The 21,939-nt window shown below is 41.0% G+C and overlaps 1 protein-coding gene across 2 annotated transcripts in view; it reads right to left on the reverse strand.

The window, feature by feature from the left end:
* Window positions 1-2,655: 2,655 nt before the first annotated feature.
* Window positions 2,656-21,939, reverse strand: part of MRPS9 (mitochondrial ribosomal protein S9) — a 50,133-nt gene continuing 30,849 nt past the window's right edge. Inside the window, exons 6-11 of one of the 2 annotated variants that reach the window (XR_014000186.1) lie at window positions 13,405-13,490; window positions 12,251-12,326; window positions 9,754-9,922; window positions 8,754-8,862; window positions 2,900-4,771; window positions 2,656-2,860 (exon numbers count right to left, since the gene is read on the reverse strand). Coding sequence is in view for 1 of the 2 variants with exons in the window: in XM_081156998.1 (XP_081013124.1) it covers window positions 2,752-2,843; window positions 4,602-4,771; window positions 8,754-8,862; window positions 9,754-9,922; window positions 12,251-12,326; window positions 13,405-13,490 (702 nt within the window). In the remaining variant the exon portion in view is untranslated. The remainder of the gene's footprint in view (window positions 2,861-2,899; window positions 4,772-8,753; window positions 8,863-9,753; window positions 9,923-12,250; window positions 12,327-13,404; window positions 13,491-21,939) is intronic. The other variant, XM_081156998.1, reaches the window with a different exon arrangement.

The following is a 21,939-nucleotide window of genomic DNA, read 5'->3' on the forward strand; positions in this document are numbered from 1 at the left end:
ATGCTAGAGAAAATCCTTTGATAAACTTTTGTTCGGTGCTGAAGTCAGTAGTTTTTACAGCATGGTGTTCAAAGATTACTTTCAATTTTTAGTAATGTGTTTGTTGTGTTTTAACCAAAGGCTTAGAATAGAAAACGTTCTGTAGCCCAGTTCCTCACCAGAGGTGGCAACTGAGACGACTGAGCAAGGACTTCTGTTTGCATGGTTCCTTGCCTGCTAGGTGTGTGGGATGTCTTACAGCCTGTTAGCGGCACTGTACCCCAGTACCTGTAACGGACGGCACACTGACCATTCTTTGTTGCGCCTGAGCTCCTCACTGGCTGTGCCTATCTGACGGCTTTGGGAGAGGTGGACACACTCAATGTGGGGCGTCCTGAACCGAGTCCAGCCTGCATATTCTAACAGACAGGGAAACACTTGGTCTATGGCGAATTTCTCCAACATTCACATCATGCTTTGTTTTTCTGCAGTCAAGTCAATGAACCTAGTGCTACGTGAAGAGGTGAAACATGGATTGACTGCCACTCATTTTCAAGAAAACCACCTCTTTACGCCACTGTTTATGCCTTCCCTCTTCCAAACTCCTGGATCACTGTCTACTTTTGTTTAACCAAATGAGATAGGTCAAGAAGAGATTTTTTGAGAATCAAAACCCATACTTACGGAACACTTCCTGTGGCTGTTGCTCACGTGGACTTTATGGAACACCAGTGTCCTGGGAGAGGCACTGCCCTTCACCCCACTTCACACGAGCAGTCACGATTATACGAGGTCAGCCTGCCCAAGGTCACATGACCTCCAGAGGCTGTGTTCTGAAACCTCCATGTGGTCCGAAGGATGGCCTTTTATCTAACAGCACATAATAAAAATCGTATGTACCACAGGTGGAAGGGATAATGAAGTGGACACTCAGATGAAGACCATTACCAATACCCTTGACCGCCTGCTCCCAGCAGCCCTCTCACTGTAGCATCCTACCAAGACCTGCTCTGTTCCACCTGCTGGATTCAGTGTTGAACACGAAGGCCAGGTTTATTTCCTTAAAAAAAGTAAAAAACTCTCCTATGCCAGTGGTTTTTAAAAAAATACATATATATATCTTTATTGATTTCAGAGAGAGGAAGTGAGAGAAATAGAAACATCAATGATAAGAGAATCATCATTGATCGGCTGCCTCCTGCACGCCCCCGACAAGGAATAGAGCCGGCAACCCGGGCATGTGCGCTGACAGGGAATAGAACCCCAATCTCCTGGATCCTAGGTCGATGCTCAACCACTGAGCCACACCTGGCTGGGCTATGCTAGTGGTTCTTACTATCATAGGGATGGACTCTTGTTGGCACCTGTGAAAGCAACGAATTGACAGATCCCAGAATAACACATATGGAAAACTTTGGAAAGCATTTCAACATTTCACAGATCTCCTAAAGCTACACATGGCCATAACTTACATTCAAACCAGGTCACTGTGGAGTAGCTACACTGAGGCTAGAGGTGGAGGCTGTGGCTAGTGGGTATGCAGGTGTTGTGGTCACCCTATGCTGACCTCATCACTGACCTCACACTGGGCTCTCTCAGCTGCTGACCTCATCACTGGGCTCTCACAGCTGCTGACCTCATCACTGGGCTCTCACAGCTGCTGACCTCATCACTGGGCTCTCACAGCTGCTGACCTCATCACAGGGCTCTCTCAGCTGCTGACCTCATCACTGGGCTCTCTCAGCTGCTGACCTCATCACAGGGCTCTCTCAGCTGCTGACCTCATCGATGACCTCATCACTGGGCTCTCATAACTGCTCCTGCCTCACCCAGAACCTGCTCCTCCAGTCACATGGCCCACAACTGTCTTCATAATGACCCTGTCTCAGTGGCATGGTTCAATGTCTTTTTTCCCAGCCTTACTGAAGGATAATTAACAAATAAAATGGTAATATATTTAAAGTGTACAGCGTGATAATTTGACACATGTATAAATTGTGAAGAGTCCCACCATCAAGTTAATCACACAGCCCTCATTTCATAGTTATCTTTATTTTTTATGAGAACTGTTAAAGATCTACCCTGTTAACAAATTTCAATGATATGATGTATTAACCACAGATCCTCAGAGTTAATTCACCTTACAACTGAAAGTTTGTACCCAACTTGGAGGGTATTATGCTAAGTGAAATAAGACAGAGAAAGACAAAACCTGCATGGTATCAATTATATGTAGAATGTAAAAAACCCCACAAAAAACAAAAAAAAAACCGAGAGGATGGCAGCAGCTGCCAGGGGTGGGGGTGGGGAAACCTGGCCGTGTCTGAATCAGCTTCTCCTCAGCTCAGCCTCTGCAGCTCCCCCGGAGTCCCTGACAAAGGCCCTCAACTTACCTCCTGCTCCTGAAGGAGCGCTCTCCTCTCTCTAGGTGAAAGTGGTGGTAACTGCCAGGTGTGCAAACAACAGAATCAGGAGGAATGAGTTCAGGTCCAGTTCCACCAGAAATTAGCAATGCAGCTTACACTTAGGCTTTGGGGGCTGGGCCTTCCTGTCTACAAAGTGAGGTTACTTGACAGGATTTTGCTCAATGTCCCCTCGGGTCCAGTTGCCAAGATTCTGTGCATTTATGCTTTTAAAACTATCTTATGAAAAAGTTAAAAAAATAAATCAGCAGACTGAAGCTAAACATCATTTTGTTTTATTTTTGTAAGGTAACCTTTGCAAAGTAGCCTTTAAACATAAATCGCCCACTACTCGCGGCTGACGCGGGTCTCAGCGCTTCTTCCAGGTGAACTTGCGGCGCGCTCCCTCCTGGCCCGGCTTCTTGCGCTCGCGGACGCGCGGATCGGCTGTCAGCAGCCCGGCTGCGGGGGAGACACACCTGAGACCAGGCCTCGCGGGCGGCCAGCGGGGGAGGCACCTGAGACCAGGCCTCGCGGGCGGCCAGCGGGGGAGGCACCTGAGACCAGGCCTCGCGGGCGGCCAGCGTTCACTGTCGGGAACGTGCCATCTCTGGGGCAGACGCCTGCGCAACTTATCAGCCGCTTTCCTTACCGCGAGGGCGGGTTCCGCTTTGGTTTCCAACTTAAGACAAAGCTGCTCACGCAAAAGAAGCCCCCTGCCCTCCTCGGGCGCGGGCTCCCTGAGCGCGGGGAAGGGAAGGCCCGCGGGGCCGGCGGCCCGCACGCATTGGTGCAGGTCACTGCGCGCTCGAAATACGCTCACTCAGCGCATCTGAGAAAATCTCACTCTAATTCATGTGATAATATTCTTGGTATTGTGTTTCAGAATCTAAAAAATACGTTTTCGGGCTGTCCCGTCCCCATAAGCGGTTTGTTCCAGGAGTCGTCAGTTCAGGCAGGAGCGCCGGCTCGCTCGGCCCACCGCCAGGGGCCGCTGTGACTGCTCCGCGGCCAGGTTACTCCGAGTGCACGGCCCAGAGAGGCGCCGGTCGTGGCCAGAGTCGGTCTATCAGTCCAGACCACAGGTGTCAAAACTACCAGCGATGAGAAAGCTAGCTCGCAAATCGCTTTTATAAATATGCAAACAGACCACAGTGTTTTTTTAAACTCTTCCAATACTAGCTCGTCCTTTCATTGTACACAGGCTTAAGTATTTTGCCAGGGGTCTTGTTATGGCCACAGAGCAAAGGAAAACAAGTGCTTATTATGTAGCCATAGCTTTCGCAATTTACTTGTACCTAATGGCACAGAATAAAACAATGTTTTGATCAAAATGCAGACACTGTCTAAATTCTACTTTAAGCGATAATAATGCTTTATTACTTTTCAATATGCATACTAGCTCAAACTAGCAGAACTGTTAAGATCTTATCAAATTATTTTAATGATGACATGAACCCCACAAAATGGTGAACTGTTTATAAACGAATGGATTTTTAAGAGTTTTAACAAATTGCCTAGCCTAAGCCATAGATGGCACTAATCTGCAGCACTGCATGGGGACCCAGTGGCTGGGGAAGGGCTGGGGAGTGAGGAGCTGCGCACACAGTGAGACTGGCCCAGGCCACGCAGCACCTGTGGCACTGACTTTTCTTCATAAATAGTGTAAAGAACATCTTTAGCCACACCGCTCTGGTTTATTATAGATGCTGATGCAGCGCCCTAACGAACAAGTCACGCATATTCCTTCTCACACATGTATCCACGACTAGGTCATGGGGTCACATGAAGTGAGAAAACAAAATTCAAACTAACATCACAATGGAAAGTTGGAAATCTCCAATGATTTTGGAAAGAAATACCTTAAGAGCTTCACCATTAAATCAAATAATTATTATAACTTTCCATGATAAAATAAAACCACCAATCTGTCTGTTACACACAACTGAGCAGCATTTGATAAACTGGTATGCCTTGAGATGAAAATAAATGTCCCCTGATGCTGGCAGTGCCTCCCTTTTCTTTTTCTAATTCAAGTTCACTTTGTAGAAACCAGAACTGAAAAACAATGTTACGGTCCTGGAGCATGACAAGAGTAGCCAGCAGGTCGCAATACTGTACAGTGAAAGGAGTGTTTTCTCTCTGAGCTAAGCAGCACAATAAAACACACACCTATCCACAGCATGGGGACAATCAGGCCCCTCCCACAGCCACACGTACCTTGTCTCATCCACTCGACCTCTTCCTCGGTGACAAAACTGCACAAAGCTCTGGCCACTGCCAAGCGCACGGCTCCAGCCTGAGCGGACCTCCCGCCCCCGGAGACTGTGCAGGTCGCGTCGTGTTTTCCCAGTCGGTCCAGGAAGTGAAAAGGGAACATCAACTGTTCTCTAAAGAACATCACCAGAAATGTGGTTATGTTTACTGTAACATACAGGATTTTATAAGCATTTATAAAAGCCATACTGTGCATGCAGTGTTCTTGGTTAATCCACTACGTGAAGAAACACTGATATTTCTTTCTTTTTTAAAAAAAAAAAAAAATTTTATTGATTTTTAGAAAGAGAGGAAAGGAGGGGGAGAGTTAGAGAAACATTGATTTTTTTTTTTATCCTCACCTGAGGATATTTTTTCCACTGATTTTTTTAGAGAGAGTGGAAGGGAGGGAGAAAAACAGTGATTGGTCGCCTCCTGTACGTGCCTTGACTGGGAATCAAATCCACCATCTTTCAGTGTATGGGACAAAAGCTCCAAACAACTGAGCCACCCAGCCAGGGCCACTGGTATTTCTGATATTTAGAATGCTTTGCTGAGAGCAAGGTTTATTTCTCTCTTTCTTGGTTATAGCAATATACGACCTCACTGCTGATTACTTTTATCTTCATAAGGCCTTTGTAAGGCTTGGAAATAGCCTCGTAAAGAAGTCTTAAAGTTGGGAAACTCCATTAATCAAATGAATCTAACTCGCTGGAGTCAATGCTCAGATATCATTAATAGGCTTTCCCACACAGTGTCCAATGCGTCTGGACTCACTAAAGTAAATTATAACGCATTTGTATAATGTATATACTATGCGCATCATGACATGGTTAAAGTTACTAAAACCACATTCAACTTTTTCCCCCCAGTGAAATACATATTGCTATTAATAGTTCTCTAAGCTGCAGGGTTCTGCTCCCTGCCTGATCCCAGGTGACACACTGTACAACCGCAGTCAGGCCTGTGTCCCTCAACAGCAAGTGCCCATGTGGTCCCAGGCAGCACCACAGGATCAGAGACTGGGACACAGATGAGATGTGGCCTGGACCTTCTCTTGCTCTGCGGAACGAGCACCTCTGAACACAGCTTACTTGCAGGTGCAATGTTTACTACCACCTTTGTCAAGTACTCTGACTATTTTGCCTTAATATCTCTGCTGAGTTTTTACTTAGAAAAGTAAATTTATATTGCATTTTGCTTGCTTTGTCTGACACTGTAGCTTTCTAAAGCCCAAACAGAGCTTATTACAACACAGTGCAGCTGAAAGATGGATACAGACAGAACATTCAAGTGTCACCCCTTGGCCTACATTATCAAGACAATCACATCAGGAAGATGTATCAGACAGGACCCTCCAGGGCCCAGTTCCCCGGAACCTGTAGCAATATTGCTTCAATAGGGAGGTTGTTTCAAAAGGGAGGCAACATAAATCTATACTGCTTTTTTGAACAAATGTTTCAAAGCAACCAAGTAAAAAAATAGGAATGTTGTAAAAATAGCAGTTATAAGAGCCATATTACCATAACTAAAGAGAATTTAGAGACTGATAACCTGTCTAATCCCACCATTTCATTTTTCCCAGCAAGGAAACAAGGCCAAGATAAAATCTGTGACCTGCCATATGCACACGTCACAGGGCTTCTGCATGCCTAGCACAGCCAAGTGAGCTCCTGGCACAGTGACTCTACAGAGCAGCTCTAGCCACCACTCGTTTGGGAGTTTAAACATTTACCTGTCCTAATTCCTAAAATTTTAAGATTCCCCAACACGTGCTTATTAAAAGAAATGTAAGACTAAAATTCAGGAAAAAATATTTTATAATTTACTTGAGATATATTACTAGAGCAGTCAAGGTAAGAAAGACCCATTAAGAAGAGTCTAGATGAGAAGGTAATGCACACTGAGGCACAATACTCAATTTATAAACAGATGAAAAAATGCCCCTAAGGTAATAATAAAAAATAATTATATAGCTATCGACTTTAATTAATCTGACTACAAACTGATTCATGCAAAAATAGTTACATGGCTTGAAAATATTTCACATTTCTTCTCTCTCTGCTTGGGGATCCCAGATGAAATCCTGAGTCAAAAGAATCAAATTTATTTTGTTCCTTGTTATATGATAAAAGTTATTTTGAAAAAAATAAACAATTTTCTCATTTCTATCTTCTCTGAACACTATTCCTAGGACACCAATTCTACCAGAATGTAACTTAAAATACATATAATTGCATAGTCTCTTTTATTTTCTATAATTGCTTAAAATGCTGACGCTATCTCCTCCACTATGTGGTTAGTGCCGTGTGAGGAATGAGCTCTCTCAGTGCAGGTGATCAATTAGAGTTGCTTTGTTGGTTGAATGATAGAGCCAAGGCCTTTCAAATTAGAAAGGTTATCAATCTTTTATTCCACAGTACCAGGCACATAGTAATAAATGGTTGTTGTGTAAGTGAATGAATGAACAAAAAATTCCTGAGGATGCTGGGAAGGCAGCAGAGTCAGCACTACCAATAATTTGCTACTGTTTGTTAAAGCAGCCTAAGAAAGGCCCCTGGAAAGCAAGCAGTTCAACTGACTTTAAGGCATCATCTTAGAGACCATCAAGTTTAACTCCCTCCTACCAATTAGAATTGACCTTTAAGACTCTCAGCTAAAGTCATGCAGCTAAAAAACAGAGCTAGAATCAAGATCACCCTCAGAAGTTTTCCTCCTGGTCAGTGCCCCTCACTGCTGAATGTGGAAGCCCCTGAGCTGCTCCTGCAGGAGGAAAGGCAGTCCACACTGGTATGGCCTCCCAAGGCGCCCACAGCTACTTAGAGATGCTGAGACGGTTTAGCCGCCCATTCCCACCTTAGGTTTTCCAATAAGAAAGTGTCTTAATGATAGAAATCAGATCTTAATAGCTGTGATATCTTCACAATATCCAGAAAAGACGCAACTCATAGACAATCCTTGTGAAATGTCTGTTGAATTAAAAATGAGAAGTTCTAAGAATATATTTAATTGTGAGATCAAGCCAAAAATGAATACTTTGTGTTAAATAATCAGTTATATCCGAGAACAAGTGAACAGGCAAGTCTGGGTCAAATGCCGTTCCTCCTAGTAGTCTCCGGGACTGAAGCAATGGGCCTCTCTGGCTTTCATAAGGGCAATAAAAACGTCCTCATCTGCTTCCCCATGAGGATGAGGGCAGAATTAGTTTAATTCACACTAAATGGAGTCAGAGTGGACACAAACACACACACAAATAAACATACGTTACCTGGAGTAATTATTCTGCCCAGGGGCTTACACTACACCAGCAGGCCCCGTCCCATCCCTCACATGGTACTGAGCTTAAAACCACTACACATTCAGGAAGCGGGAGGTGCGAAAGGAGGAACTAGTCATCAGAACTTCTGTTCCTTGTGGAAAAATATAACTGTCTCAAGAACAGACCTGTGCATGAGACTCACAAAGACCTAAGATGAGTGTATATAGAGGATCTGAACGTAACACCCACTAATGATCCATGGGATTCATGTCTGTTTCCCATGGGACACAAAGTTCAAAAATAAAACTGCCATACTCAGCCTGGGAACTAAGCACAGCCTGATGAACTCTTATTTTAAGGCATATGTGGAAGGTTTCTTTGGTTGCTCAATATATATAATTGATTTCCTCTGAACAGGAAAATATCTGAAGTGGAAGAGCAGACTTTTTCTAACATGTATGACGGCCAAGTCTGCTTTTTGTTTTTTTTTACGTTCAACCCTACACTAGGGAAACAGAAAGTGGAAATCTACTGTTCTTACATGTTGGCACAGTCTGCATTTCAGAATGTAAGAGATATCTGAAACACTCAAATTCTAGTAGGAGTTGATGGAAAGGGGAGGAAGATTCAATTAATGAGGAATTTTTAGAAATGCTTTTGAAAAATCTGGAAAACTACATAAAAAAGAGTGATAGCTTCCCTCTAGCTAGTCTGATAAATTGTATTGATAAAGAGAAATAATCATGGGCAAAGGCAAAGACAATCAGAAAGTCACAAGCCTTAATGAACTGATCACGATGTATAATGAAGTATATTTTCTTTAAAAACAAAAAGCAAAAGCAAAACCAGACTCTGACCTGTCCTGTGTCACGGGGAAGTACAGCAGGTAGTCGATTCCATTAACTTCTATCCTTCCACTTCCGTGTTCATAAAGGATGGCCTCTGCTTTCGCACTCTTTCTCTTACCTTTAAAAATACAAACTTTCTATTAGTAAAAATCTGAAAGGCAGGGCTTTGAGGCAATAAAGCTACATTAAAAGTTTCTTCTTCCGAACAACAATATATAGCACTATATACAGAAAGTTCTAGGACTACTACAAGTCAAACAAAAATAAAGCCAGGTAAACTTGCCATCATCAATGTAACAGTCACTGTGAGGTAACTTTGTCAGTTCCACTTGAAGAACATTGCGGTGATTTTAAATTAGTTTTCATAAGTAACAAAGTAATTCATATTTATTTATATTACTTAAAAAAAATCAACCAATTTACATAGTGTTCTTTTATATTCAATAAGACTATATCGAATCATATAATCTTTTAAATATGTGAAAAGTATGATAAAATATAATTGATAAAAATGGCTACATTTCTCTGAAAACATTAGTTAAAAATGACAAAGCAATCAATGATGGTAAATTTTTAAGAGTTGCAGATATATCACTTAATACATTAATTTTTAAAAGTTACACCATGTCAAATGTCTTTGCACAAGGACAAGGAAAACGTGAGGACCTAAAATTTTCACAGTTCATAGTTTTAGCATCTGATATGCAGATTCACGGAGCACTTTCATTTTAGGTAAGAAACCTTTATCATAAATGTTTTATTGTTTCCACTAGTTGAAAATAAAAAGATTTAACATAAGTATGTGAAAATAAAAAGGGTTAATATGATTGTGTAGGAATGTGTTCACATTTTTTCTTGGGACATTATAAGGTCCTGTTTTTTTAAAACTTCAATAGAATCTTTAAAAGGAGGAATTCCAATCGAATGAGTCCTAGAGAGCAAAAGCAAATACAAATAACTGAGGTTCCTGCATCGCCAGAGTTCATTTCTCTGCACGGAATGTCAGTACCTTCGCCTGCGCTGAAGGCCCGGCCCTGCTCGTCGCGCTGCACAGGCTCGATCAGCTGCTTTTCTGACTGGACAGCGACACTCCGGCGGAAGCGCTGCACAAAGTCGTCAGCAGCCCCGCCGCACGGCACCGCCAACAACCGTTCCAGCAGCCGGATGAACTGCGCATACTGCAGACAATAAAGGCTCATTAGCAGATGCAAGTGTAATTGCATTTGCTAAATTTTCTCTATTTTTATAGCCTTGATCTTCCAATGTTGCCTTCGTGATGAATTTTGACAGGATGACACTCGGCACCTCCATGCTGCTTTTAACGCAGCGTGCAGACACAGCACCTGCCTGGAGGTCTTCAGGGCTCAGTCTTTTCTTTCAAGAAACAAAGAGATTTGTCATTCAAAGTCAATTTCTCCATGTTTTGATGACATGAAATTGAGATTTAAATTCATTTTCAAAAAAATATTTAGATGATCTTCAAGAGTAATTTCTACTCTTTTATTAGAACAGTATTTAATGGAGCTTCATAAATAATTTTCAGTAAGTTATGTGTAGTAAAATGGGAAGAGTCTGATTTTGAGAAAATGTACCTCTTAAATTATATTTCATAATACACTTGGCAAATATATCTTTAGCTGTTCAAGCTGTGTTACATTAATGTTTATGATTTCCTTTAAAACCGAACAATCAAGCTATTTAAAAATTCAAGAGATACTTGACTTAAAGGGCAACCTCTTGAAATAAATTATCCTTGCTACTCTGTGCATTTTTTTAAATAGTTCTTAAACATGTGATTAGAAAGTAAACAACTTGGTATTAACCCCTTAAAATTAGAAGCCAGAATAATCATTCTAAAGTGTTTATGCAAAAGGAAACAACTAATACTTGAGATCCTCAGTTATATGAAGTATGAAACAAATTCTGATAATCCTATTTATATTTTGCCAACCCTAAAAGCTACACTCGTCTTTGTTACCATTGTCTTTAGTGTGAAACTCGCCATTAGTAACTTGAAATATATAAAAATCTCACCAGTAAGATTAAAAGAACTGCTTCAATGACTGCTTCCTGTGATGTTACAAGAAGAGAGAAGGCAATTTTCTGAGTAAGGGGAAGTACTCAGCCACCCACGGCACCAGCCTGATAAAGCTCCACTTTTCCCCTGCAGGCCTCGATCCTTTGTCCTCAGCTGTTCTCTCAATTCCACTGCACACAGTGTGACTACCGGTGAACCTACCAAGTCTACCAAGGGGTAACTACAGGTATGACATAGTCGTGCTCATGAACTAAGGAGTTGAAGTCACTGACCACCCTTGCCTCCCTCACCTTGACACCAGACTTCAGGACTTCTGATAGCCACTCCCCAGAAGGACAGAAGACATAGGTATGTACACATATATGCACACCTGCAATAAAGTCTTTGGGAGGTTTTCAAAATGAAAAAAACAAACAAAACCCTGCATTATAAAAATCAAAGCAGCCAGAAACAGAGGCAACATGAAGTGATGTGTTCAATGAGGAAGCAAAGGGAGTCTTTCCAGTTAGATTGAGAGCAGCAGCATCAACTTGGCAGTGAGGACGCCAGAAATTAACTCTAGACCTACCACTCACTCACCAAATGCCCGGCACCCTGGTTAAGCAATTTCCAAATCATTAATTTATCCAATATGTTCAATGAGAAAAAGGGCGATTTCAGTACATGACTTAAACCTATATGGTGGGAAGTTACTAACAATGTTAAGACACTGCCAGGGAAGAAAAACACTCTTGGAACAATTGTGAAGTTAAACTATACGGAAATCTTCCAAAAATAATCTACACTTAGAACATCAAAATATTTTAAACATCAAATTTCCTCTGATGATACTGGCATATATTAGGACATTTAGCAAAATAAGAATCTGATTGAGACCTAAAGCAAGGGGTCACAAACTAGAGGACATAACATTCACCTAGGAGCTTGTTAAAAATACTGATTCCCAAGTGACACCCCTAGAAATTCTCAGCTCTGGCTGAGTATTAGGACTGCAGTTTGTGACTAGCATTGCAAGTGATTCTGAACAGGTGCTTCTCCAGATCCAGGATAAAAACCATGGCCTTGGAGATACTGCACATGGGTAAGCAAAGAGCAGTGAGGTATGTGAAGGTAACCATGTGCTTCATTCCTTTCCTACTTAACCTGAAACAGCTCCTTACACTTACCATTAGCTTATAAAATCAGCTGCCGCTTTAGGCAGGAGATGAAAGCTGACCTCTACCATGCTCCTCTAGAGCGAGTAGCAGAGGACATGAGGGCACTTCCTTAAGTGGGTCTGGAGACAGGCATGTCACCTTCCTACCACAGGTAAGGTCCTCCCATGGCAGAAATCAACTATAAGTGTGTTTTAAAATGGGAAACTGTCTTAGGAACCTCTCAGGAACATCACTACTAGGATCCTAAATACAGCAATTGCCTGCATTGTTAGGGCACAGGTCCCCTTAAACTAAAAAGATCAATTACTCACATCTTGATCTGACAGTTTTTCCACCAACATTTCTTCCAGTTCCTCCTTAATCAGCCATCTGCTGCCAATCAGGTCTCTGTTAAAATATCACCTAGATTACTTTTAAATTAACCATGCAATTAGAGTCGTACCACAAAGGATCCCACATGTAGTAGCAATTCTTGACTGGGAAACAAATTTTGCACTATATAGCTGTAAAATTTCATCCAAGCAAACTATTTTTCAGATGTCATACTTCATCTCCCCAATCTACTCTAGAAAGATACCCAATCTAGCAAGTTTAGTCTGAAGAGTTAACGTGCCATTGTGGAATTCATTTGCTATTAAAAGCCACCAGATTTCTTAAAAATTTCACTTGTTTTTCACTGATTTACTTCAGAGGAGAGGCTATGGGTGCAACATTAATCTGTCAATGGGCTACAGTAGTAACGTCCAAATGAAGGGCTGAGGCAGCACTTACAACTTAAATAAGATGTGCTCAAAGATTTGTCTTTTGGGGGAGAAGAAATATGTGAAATAACCAGGCCGAAATTTAAAACTGGTGGCTCAGGATGAGGGATCTAATCTCTCACTGTTGCTAAACAAAAGCACAAACCTTGCAATACTAAAAAAAATTAAACCATGTAAAAGTTAAATGTGTAGCTATAGACACAAAAATTCTGAGGCCATCATACTCAAATATAGTTATTAAACTCCATTTAGTATATAAATATGGAATGAAGTAACATGAAAACAATAACCTTAGTATTTACTTCCAAACAAAAAAAAAAAATCACTTATTTTTACTTCTAACTTTAAGATTAATGCTGAAATACTGAACTGATTTTTAGGTTTAAGGTATGCTTTAAAAACACCAATGATAAGTTCCATGTTTTTAGTTCAAATTTTCATAGATTTTTGCCTGGCCGGTGTGGCTTAGCAGTTGAGCGTCAACCTATGATCCAGCGGATCACGGTTTGATTCCCGGTCAGGGCACATGCCCGGCTTGCAGGCTCGATCCCCCAGGAGGGGGCATGCAGGAGGCAGCCGATCAGTGACTCTCTCATCATTGATGTTTCCGCCTCTCTCCCTCTCCCTTCCTCTCTCTGAAATCAATAAAGACATATTTAAAAAAAATTTTTTTTCATAGATTTCAATGCAAGAAAAGAACTTACTTGGTTTTATCTTTTTCTGAAAACAGACCTTTGGCTTGCAACTGGTTTTTATGTTTTTCTATATCGAGCAGCTTTCCATATGCGTCCTGTGGCAAATAAAATACACATGCTAAAATAAGAGAGATGGTATGTTACTACTTCACTTTATATTTTCTCTGCGCACCCTTTACTTTAAAAGTGTCCTCCTCAAATAATCTAGCTGCATAGCAAATAATACTGAAAATGCTCTGTAATAATACTATTTCTCATTCAAACTCAAGAATGGGAGAATAATTTCAATGAGAATTTCGTATAATGCATACATGAACTGGTTTTTAAATAACTGATTTTTAAGCAACTCTATAAGAAACTCCAGTGAGGCTGGTAAAAACTAAACAAAGCTACAAACTATTTTCCTTAGAGTTCCACAAACAGGAACAAAAATTTTCCTTAGGGAAAAAAATCTTAATTTATATAGCAATATGCTCTTTAAACTTAAAGAATTAACCAGTAAAAGTTAAGGTATTTACAGCTGAACTACTTATCTAATGTATACTTACATAATATTTAAGCCCTCTCTATGTACTTTGTATCTTAAAACCAGTTTTCTATCCTATTTACTTTTCATTATCTGATTTCTTTTGTTAATTTACTTTCTAACAAAGTCTGCGAATGTATGGCACTTGTTAAAATGTAATGCAAGTAGGGGAAAATCTGCCATTTTGTTATAACTTGGCAATACAAGTTATCAACAAAATACATTTTCCAGGAAATGAGTTTACAACAAACAGGATAATGCAATTGTCTGCCAATATTTGTTTGAGCAAACTTAACCATCTGAAGACTCACACCCAATATGTGAGTCTTCATTTATAACTTACAATACCTAATGAACAAACAGGCATTTTCAAAGAATGAGTTAGACCTGATATAAATGACATTTTTTTCTCGCTAATCATGACACCTCCCAATGTCATTAGCTAATGTCGGAAGACATAACTTGCTACTGACAGGGATGTTCACCTGTATCCCTGACAGTCTTAATTAATCATTTCAAATTTGAGGGCAATTTCTTATGGGCTCTGATTAGACTGCCACATTCCATCACAATGTGGCTAATAAAGAGCTTGTGCTTAAAGAAGTGTCCCTTTGCACTGCCCTTGTATTCACCACTGCTTGCACTTTACTACTATCTTCACTTGGGAACCTCTTTTCAGAAATCCATTACTCTCATGGGGAAAAAAATGCTAAAAAAAAGAAAAGAATGTAAACATGGAGCCTTTGCAGGTGAGACAGCTGAGGCTAACTCCAGAGATCAGGATGTGAAAGTGCACGTCTTGTGACGGGGGGCTCAGGAGTGGGCCTCCGCTTTGTTTCTCAGTAGGGCCAGTGGATGGATAGCTGAGCAGAGACGAAGAAACGAAAAGCAGCAGGAAGCCACCAAACCGGGGCTGCGCTACAGATTCCAATGGTGGAGAGGAGCATTGCACACAAAGTGAAACTACCAGTCCAGGAACTGTAAAGGCATGTTCCCAGGGTGGTGGAGGTGGCAGTGGCGGCAGCAGCAGCACCCAAGCCTAAGACTGCTTGGAAATGTGACTTCGTGGGCCCCACACCAGACTTTTGGGTGGAAGCAGTCACAGCTGCATCTGCACACCAGACATGCGGAGAGCCGAGTTCAATGCGATAGCAAGAGGAAAAAGTAAGGACGCTTCTAGTGTCCTTATCAAGGGTAACTATCTCTACAACTACATCCAAAGTACAAATCCATCAGATGTAGCTGCAGCAGAACATATGTGACAATTTATTTTATTTTTTAAATATATCTTTATTGATTTCAGAGAGAGGAAGGGAGAGGGAGAGAGAGAGAACATCAATGACGAGAGTCCTCACTGACTGGCTACCTCCTGCACGCCCCCTGCTGGGGACCGAGCCCACAACCCAGGCATGTGTCCTGACTGGGAATCGAACCGCGATCTTCTGGATCCTAGGTCGATGCTCAACCACTGAGCCACGCCCAGTCGGGCCATATGTGACAATTTAAAACAAACAACTGTCCACCCTAAAGAAAGCAAAAACTAATGTGAACCATCCACAGATAAAACATGTACCTGCTATTCAACTTAAATAAAATTTTACAACTGTCTCCCTAGAACTGGCAAGCCTCATTTGACTATGGTTGACTCATTTCTAAAGGCTCAGATAGTGGGTTGTGACCCCAACTGAACAGTGTATCAGAAAAACTTCTATGCACCTGTTTTGAGAAAGCAATTCTCAAGTGCTCTGAACAGGTAAAACAAAGGGAAAGACCCTCCTCGACTTGTCTGAAGTGGACAGTGCACACTGCATCTCACTGGACCCCAGCCAGACTGCTACGTCTGGGGATGCTGGTAGAAGGAGGGCACAGTAAGATTCTGAGTGTGTAAGTCAGAAGCATTGTATCTTTCAGATCTAACGAAGGAAATATAAATCCAGAAGAACACCAGGAACAGTAATAGGGTACCCTCCCCTGCTTGCAAGGCTCCATTAAATTTTCGGGAATAACCAAGGCAACTAAAATAAAAATAACTGACCTGCTTCCCAGGTAAGTTTCAAGTCAAAGTCTAGGCTGCTAAATTCATCATTTTCCAGTGACTTCTGAGCAATTTTTAAGTCCATATTTTTCTTACTATTTTCTTTCACCTTGTTATTACCATCCAGTGTTATATTTAGTTCCATAATAATTTATAAATAGTGCAAGTAAAATAATCAGAAAAAAATGCAGAATATGAGAAAACAAACTCATGAAAAGTTCATGTCAAATTTCAAACATGGTAAATTTGTTTATGGCAAATGTTAATACTTTGTTGGTAGTAACCTGTCAAATTACATAATGCTCATTAAATCACTCCTTATACTTCTTTAAATAGGAAAATAATATATGTAAACTGCTCTGCATAGTGCCTGGCCTGTGCTAACGGTCAAGAAATGGCGGCTGGGTGACAGAGGGCACTCAGGAGTCTAATATCCAGAAACAACTGTACTGGTGCGCCGTTTCTATTTTTCTTCCTTTTCTATGTAACAAAACCACTCCTGAGAGTCTATCTTGGTTAGAAACAACAGCTCTCTGGAAAGTAGATCATTCTATAGCTTCAACTCCCTGAAGAGACGTCTACTAATTTACATAAAAGTTCCTTGAGGGTATAAAATATGCCAGGAACTGTCAACATCACAGATTATCACCGGTAGCTTCTGGTATCCTGTTAAATTTCCACTTAATTTTTAAGGGACACTAGAGAATTAGTATGACCCACCCACACTAAGTTTGTATACTGTATTTAATAGTATCATTTTCAAATATGACAGGAATAACCCAGATGTGAAATGCTGAATCATTAATCACAGCTATGATTAATATTTCATAAAATCAAAGCGAGCCTATCCACCCTCATGCCATCAGATTTCCATAATGCATGAGTCAAATTTAGAAGGTGCCTAATTTGAAAATACCAGATGCTCAGGTTGCAGGAAAGAAGTGCTTAAACGAAACCCTCCAAGAGCATGAGCAGTATGATTTTTGGTTTAAAAAACCTGATTTTAGTTTTCTGAAATATGTTTTGGTTGTATTATTAATCATCTAGAAATTCCAAATTTAGGAAGAGTAAACAAATAACATTTCTTGGGAGAGTGGTATAGGAAAATTCAACTGTATTTTGATATACAAATATACAATAACATAATAACAACTATCATCTTAGATACTAGACAAAAACAGAAAAGTAACACACTCAAAATTACATATTTGTGGGTTTTTTTTTATCACAGAAAATCAATTTCCTAAATAACATTTTCAATTTTAAGGCTACTGGCACGTACAAAGTCAAATTAAATAAATATAAATATAACTCATTTATCATAGTTTCTGCTACTGATCTACAGTTTCAAGAGACGTATTTCTAGTGCAGACCCTTGCTCTCACTGTATAAACAATATGCTAACAGTTCACACATCATATAATGCTAGTCACATAAAAAGGGAAGTAGACTCCTATACAGGTCATGCAGAAAAGTACTCTAGCAAAGCACACCCAGGCGTAATTACATAAAAAAAGCTTGTAACTCACATACCACATATTTTTACTATTCAAAGTAACACCACCATATATTATAACAATTATACCATTATACATATATGCATAAACTGATTAAAACCAGAGGAAGTAAGTTGAATCAGTTTTTAAAATTTAATTTTTTAATTGTTACATTTAGTACATGGCAAGATATACAATAGTAATGATTCCAATGTATATTACAGATACTCCTGGAACAGCAGTTTCTACTGCTGAGTTAATCCTGAATTAACTCCTGCTGTCAGGAAAGTCTTAAAGCAGCACGCGGACATGCCAGCGTTGTCTGTGGCTTTCTAAAACTAAGCCCTTTACATAATGTAGTTATTTCACAACACCTCACCCTGAGAAGGCTCACCATTTTCATTCCATTTTTACGGATAAAAGCACTACATCAAGAGTTTTAAATATTCACCACAAGGTTACAAAGATGTGCAGGAAGTGAGGATTCTGTGACTCCACATCGTAGGAGTGGGCTTTAAGAGTCTGGACTCTGCACCTGATGAGCCCCACGCTCCTCCTGGGCTGTGCTTTGGAAGGTTCTGGCACAACCATGGATGGCCCCTTAAGTCATTTAAAACAAACTGGAGAATTTCTAAATAAGCCAGGAGCTTCTTTCAAAAGGCAATGAATCCTGTTCAGTCATACATTATCAGAATTAGAATCACTTGGTTTTGTTTCTCATATATATGTGTGTGTGTGTATTTTTTAATTCAGCAAAGTAGTTTTAGTATATAATGATCTACTTATTCCCTAATTTTATACTTCTTTTGGGGGGTAAAAATTCCACCTGTGAACATGTAATTCCTTCAATTTATAAAAATACTCCACTGCTTACTATAAAACTTGTCCTAAATATCAATGAGATTTCTGTAAGGTGCTAAATTATTCCCACTGCAGTTTTTAGAGCTGACTAATCTTATCCTAAAGATTGGGGAGAAGAGATCATTCATGTAAAATTTCAATAAACGCTTAACGTATTTGACAACTTACAGTGTTTCCAATATGCTACACAGCCCTTCCCAGGTGCTGATTTTAAAAAAGTGCTCTGGGTAGAACGGGTTCCACGATCCAGCATGTGTGAACAGCAACGGGCTAATGCCACAGGTGTCTGTACTGAAGGACTTCACAGTTCTTCATGCTACTAAGAGTTTCCTAGGCCGCAGCCCTCCCTAAGAAACTTAACTTCAGAGGCCCATTCTTGAAGAGTATTTTATAACCTGTGTGCCTCAGAAAGCAGGTTGGGAAGACTGAATTACAGACATGGGGTCTTAATGAACCGTATTTTACAAAAGGGTTCCCACTTCAGAGTGAAACAATCACCCCCTATAATGAGTTTTAAATAATTTTCAATTCATTTTTCATGAGTGAATTTTTAAATTTTCAGAAACGTACGTACTAATAAAATGAGTCAATCTGAATTAACATTTTTCTAAAAATTAAAGGACCTGCACAAACTCAACCATGACTGCCCAGGTCGCCAACACCTTGTTCATGAATGCAGCCCACTCTCCCCTTCACCGCCAGCTGGTGCAACCAAAGACACACCTTCTGGCCTATCCCTTACTGTCCCTCACCTAGACGTAGGCCGCTCACAGCTCAGTTGCTCAGTGGCACAGCACTGTCTTCCTTGCAGACACTCCTCTTTAAAAAGACTTCCCCTTCCTTTATACTTCTGCTCAGCTGTTTCCGAAAACTTCTACTCTTTACTTCTTCATTCTGCTCCTGGAACCCTAAACTGAAATGTTAAATCGTGTCTGAAAAGCATACAAGTTCCACTGGTTAAGTGGCTGTTAAAGAAACGGCCATTTGAGTGGAAAAAGCGAGGCAGCCAGTGCCCTCCAGCACGGAGCTCCCTCTTCACACTCAACCACCATTAGAGAAGCTCAAGTCTGGTTTCGTCCCACTTAAACTACTTTTTATTGCTTAAGAAATCAGCTGTTGGAGCTGTTTTATCCTTTCTCCATCACAGATGGACATCACATTCGCTGTATTGTAAGGGGTCTGTCGTCAGCTTTTCCAGGACGTGAAGAAGTGTATTGCTGTCCAGAGCAACTCCCGCTCTAGCTCACCTCCCAGCAAACCCCAGAATGTCACATGTGTACAAGCCGGGCCCATGATCAGCAGCCCTCTCCCCTCACCACACCCTTTCCTGTCGCGCTTCATTTCTTTGCAGGAACAATAAATTGCTCCTTCCTCTCATCTTCACCATCCCTCAGAAACCTCCCTGCTTCTCCACAAAAATCAGCTGGGCCAATCACAGGCCATCTGGACAGTGCCCACTAAAGCATTTCTTTACCCTAACTGTAAGCTGCATCAGGACTATCATCTGTTAGTTGATTTAATGTAACACATCTGCTTAATACACAAACAGTGACCAAATACTAAAAGGAAGCTAGGCACAGAGGACAGAGGTTAACCGACACCAGAAAGGTCTCCTGGCAGAGCTGCACGTGTGGTCTAGATCTGTGTTTGTGTCAAAAATCTTGGTCGATGACTGCCAGGCCTCAATTCTAGTTGGTCAATGACACTGGGAAAATGGATCTGGCTCAGTGCCTTTTACCCAGTGACATGGGAAGAAATTATGTCAACAAAAAGAAATAGTAACAACAATCACTCAATTCCAAGTATTTAATGCCAGCCAATCTTTGGGGCCAATCCCCTTGCTGCAGTGGGAGGGCAGGAGTGGACTCGTGGTCACACAGAATGGAACAGCAGCCCCTGCCACCTAGAGAAGGCGGAACAAAGGCAAGAGCAAACACATGAAGCAGTTTCCACTTTTATCGTTTTATCTTATGTGCAATGCTTGACTCCACCACAAAACCACGTTATAAGCCCACCAGTGAGTACTGAGTCACATGCTACTTAAAGCAGCAACCAGATCTGGGAGGATATTGGTCTGCGTGGTCTCGGAACTGAGACGGTGTGACTATTCTGTAATTAATAAAGGTACCGCACCCGATGCTCAAGTGATGTGCATACTCTTAGGAAAACATCCTTCCCCATACATACAATTACTTTAAAATTCCATAGAACAGAGTTTTGAATATACAAGTTTTTACTAATTATCTGAATTAAAATTAAAATGCTCAAGTTAACCCCAAATATCTGTAATTCCTATATGTAAACTGTTCTGATGAGCAATAAAACAAACACTAAACCCATACAGTTTGGAGAGTACAAAACATCCAATGAAACAAACTGACCTAAATTACAGAATTTAACTGAAACATAAAAGCCAAAGAACTCTCCTATATGTAATAGGAACCGTATTATTTAAAAAGAAAGTATTTATTGATCAGATATAATCTGACTTTTCAGAGTATGCTAATAATTACCCACTAAGACCAGTTTCTTGAGCGATATCTTTTAAAAGACATAAGCAAACTAAAAATAAAGTTAGGCCTCTCCTACAAAGTGTAATTTCTTCATTATGATGGAATGCAACAAAACATCTTGCCCTTGGGTTTCTCAGTTTCAGCCAAAACAAATGCAAATGGCTTGTGGGATGACAGCTGGTTGATAAGGCGCCTCCACAAGACCTGCATGCTTTCCTTTCCCGTGAAACTTGGGATGAAAGGCAGAAGGCAGGAAGGGAATTAATGTAGCATACAGTCTAAAGGCAATGCTACAGCCGTGATTAAGTAGAAAAGTTAAAAGGCACAGATTTTCCACAGCCTCGCTGCGTGCAACCCATCCGTGTAACAAGTTGACAGGCCTAGCGCGTCAGCTCCATCATCCCCTCCGACAGCTAAAACGCAGCACTGCATCCCTTTTCAGAGGAAATTTGCGTCTGCACCATGAAGCGTTGTACATTATTTCTTAGCACTGCAGGGGGCTTAAGTCCATATGGAACCTTCACAAATATTACCACAGATCAAACCAGTGGCGTCTGCAGGCAGATTTGACATACCTATTTAAATGAACAGCAGGGGTCCCCGGGCAGCCTCGGGCGCTGCGAGACAACCTCAGCAGCGGAAAGCCTGCGCGCAGCTCCATTACTCAGCAAAGACACACTCGACATTTATCATTCATTTCATTTCTGCCAGGGCAAGAAGCTCATTTGCCCAAGGTCAACAAAAAACGAAAAGAAGGTTTTCTTTCCCCCCCCCCCAAGAAATAAATGTACCTGACAAGTGGGGATTTTTGTCCTTTTGGGTTTGTGGAGTGCCAACAAACATCAGTTCTAAGGAGCAGAGGAAATGTGTGCATGGGACTCAAGCAACCTGAAACTGGACTGTGGATGGGAAACCCAGTGAATATTCTAAAAAAATCATACAATGAATAAAGTAAAGCTTGACATGTTCTAAGAATGAAATGGGTTCTGCTGCTTAAACCTGGATATTGGCATCCAGGTTTCCCCATAGTTACTCTGGGGAACCCCCACTTTTGCTCACTACCACATGCAGGCTCTGAAACAGAAGCTTCCAGTCCACTCCAATGCAGGTGGC

Source organism: Miniopterus schreibersii, assembly GCF_964146895.1.
Source record: "Miniopterus schreibersii genome assembly, chromosome: 13".
Lineage (NCBI taxonomy): Eukaryota > Metazoa > Chordata > Mammalia > Chiroptera > Miniopteridae > Miniopterus > Miniopterus schreibersii.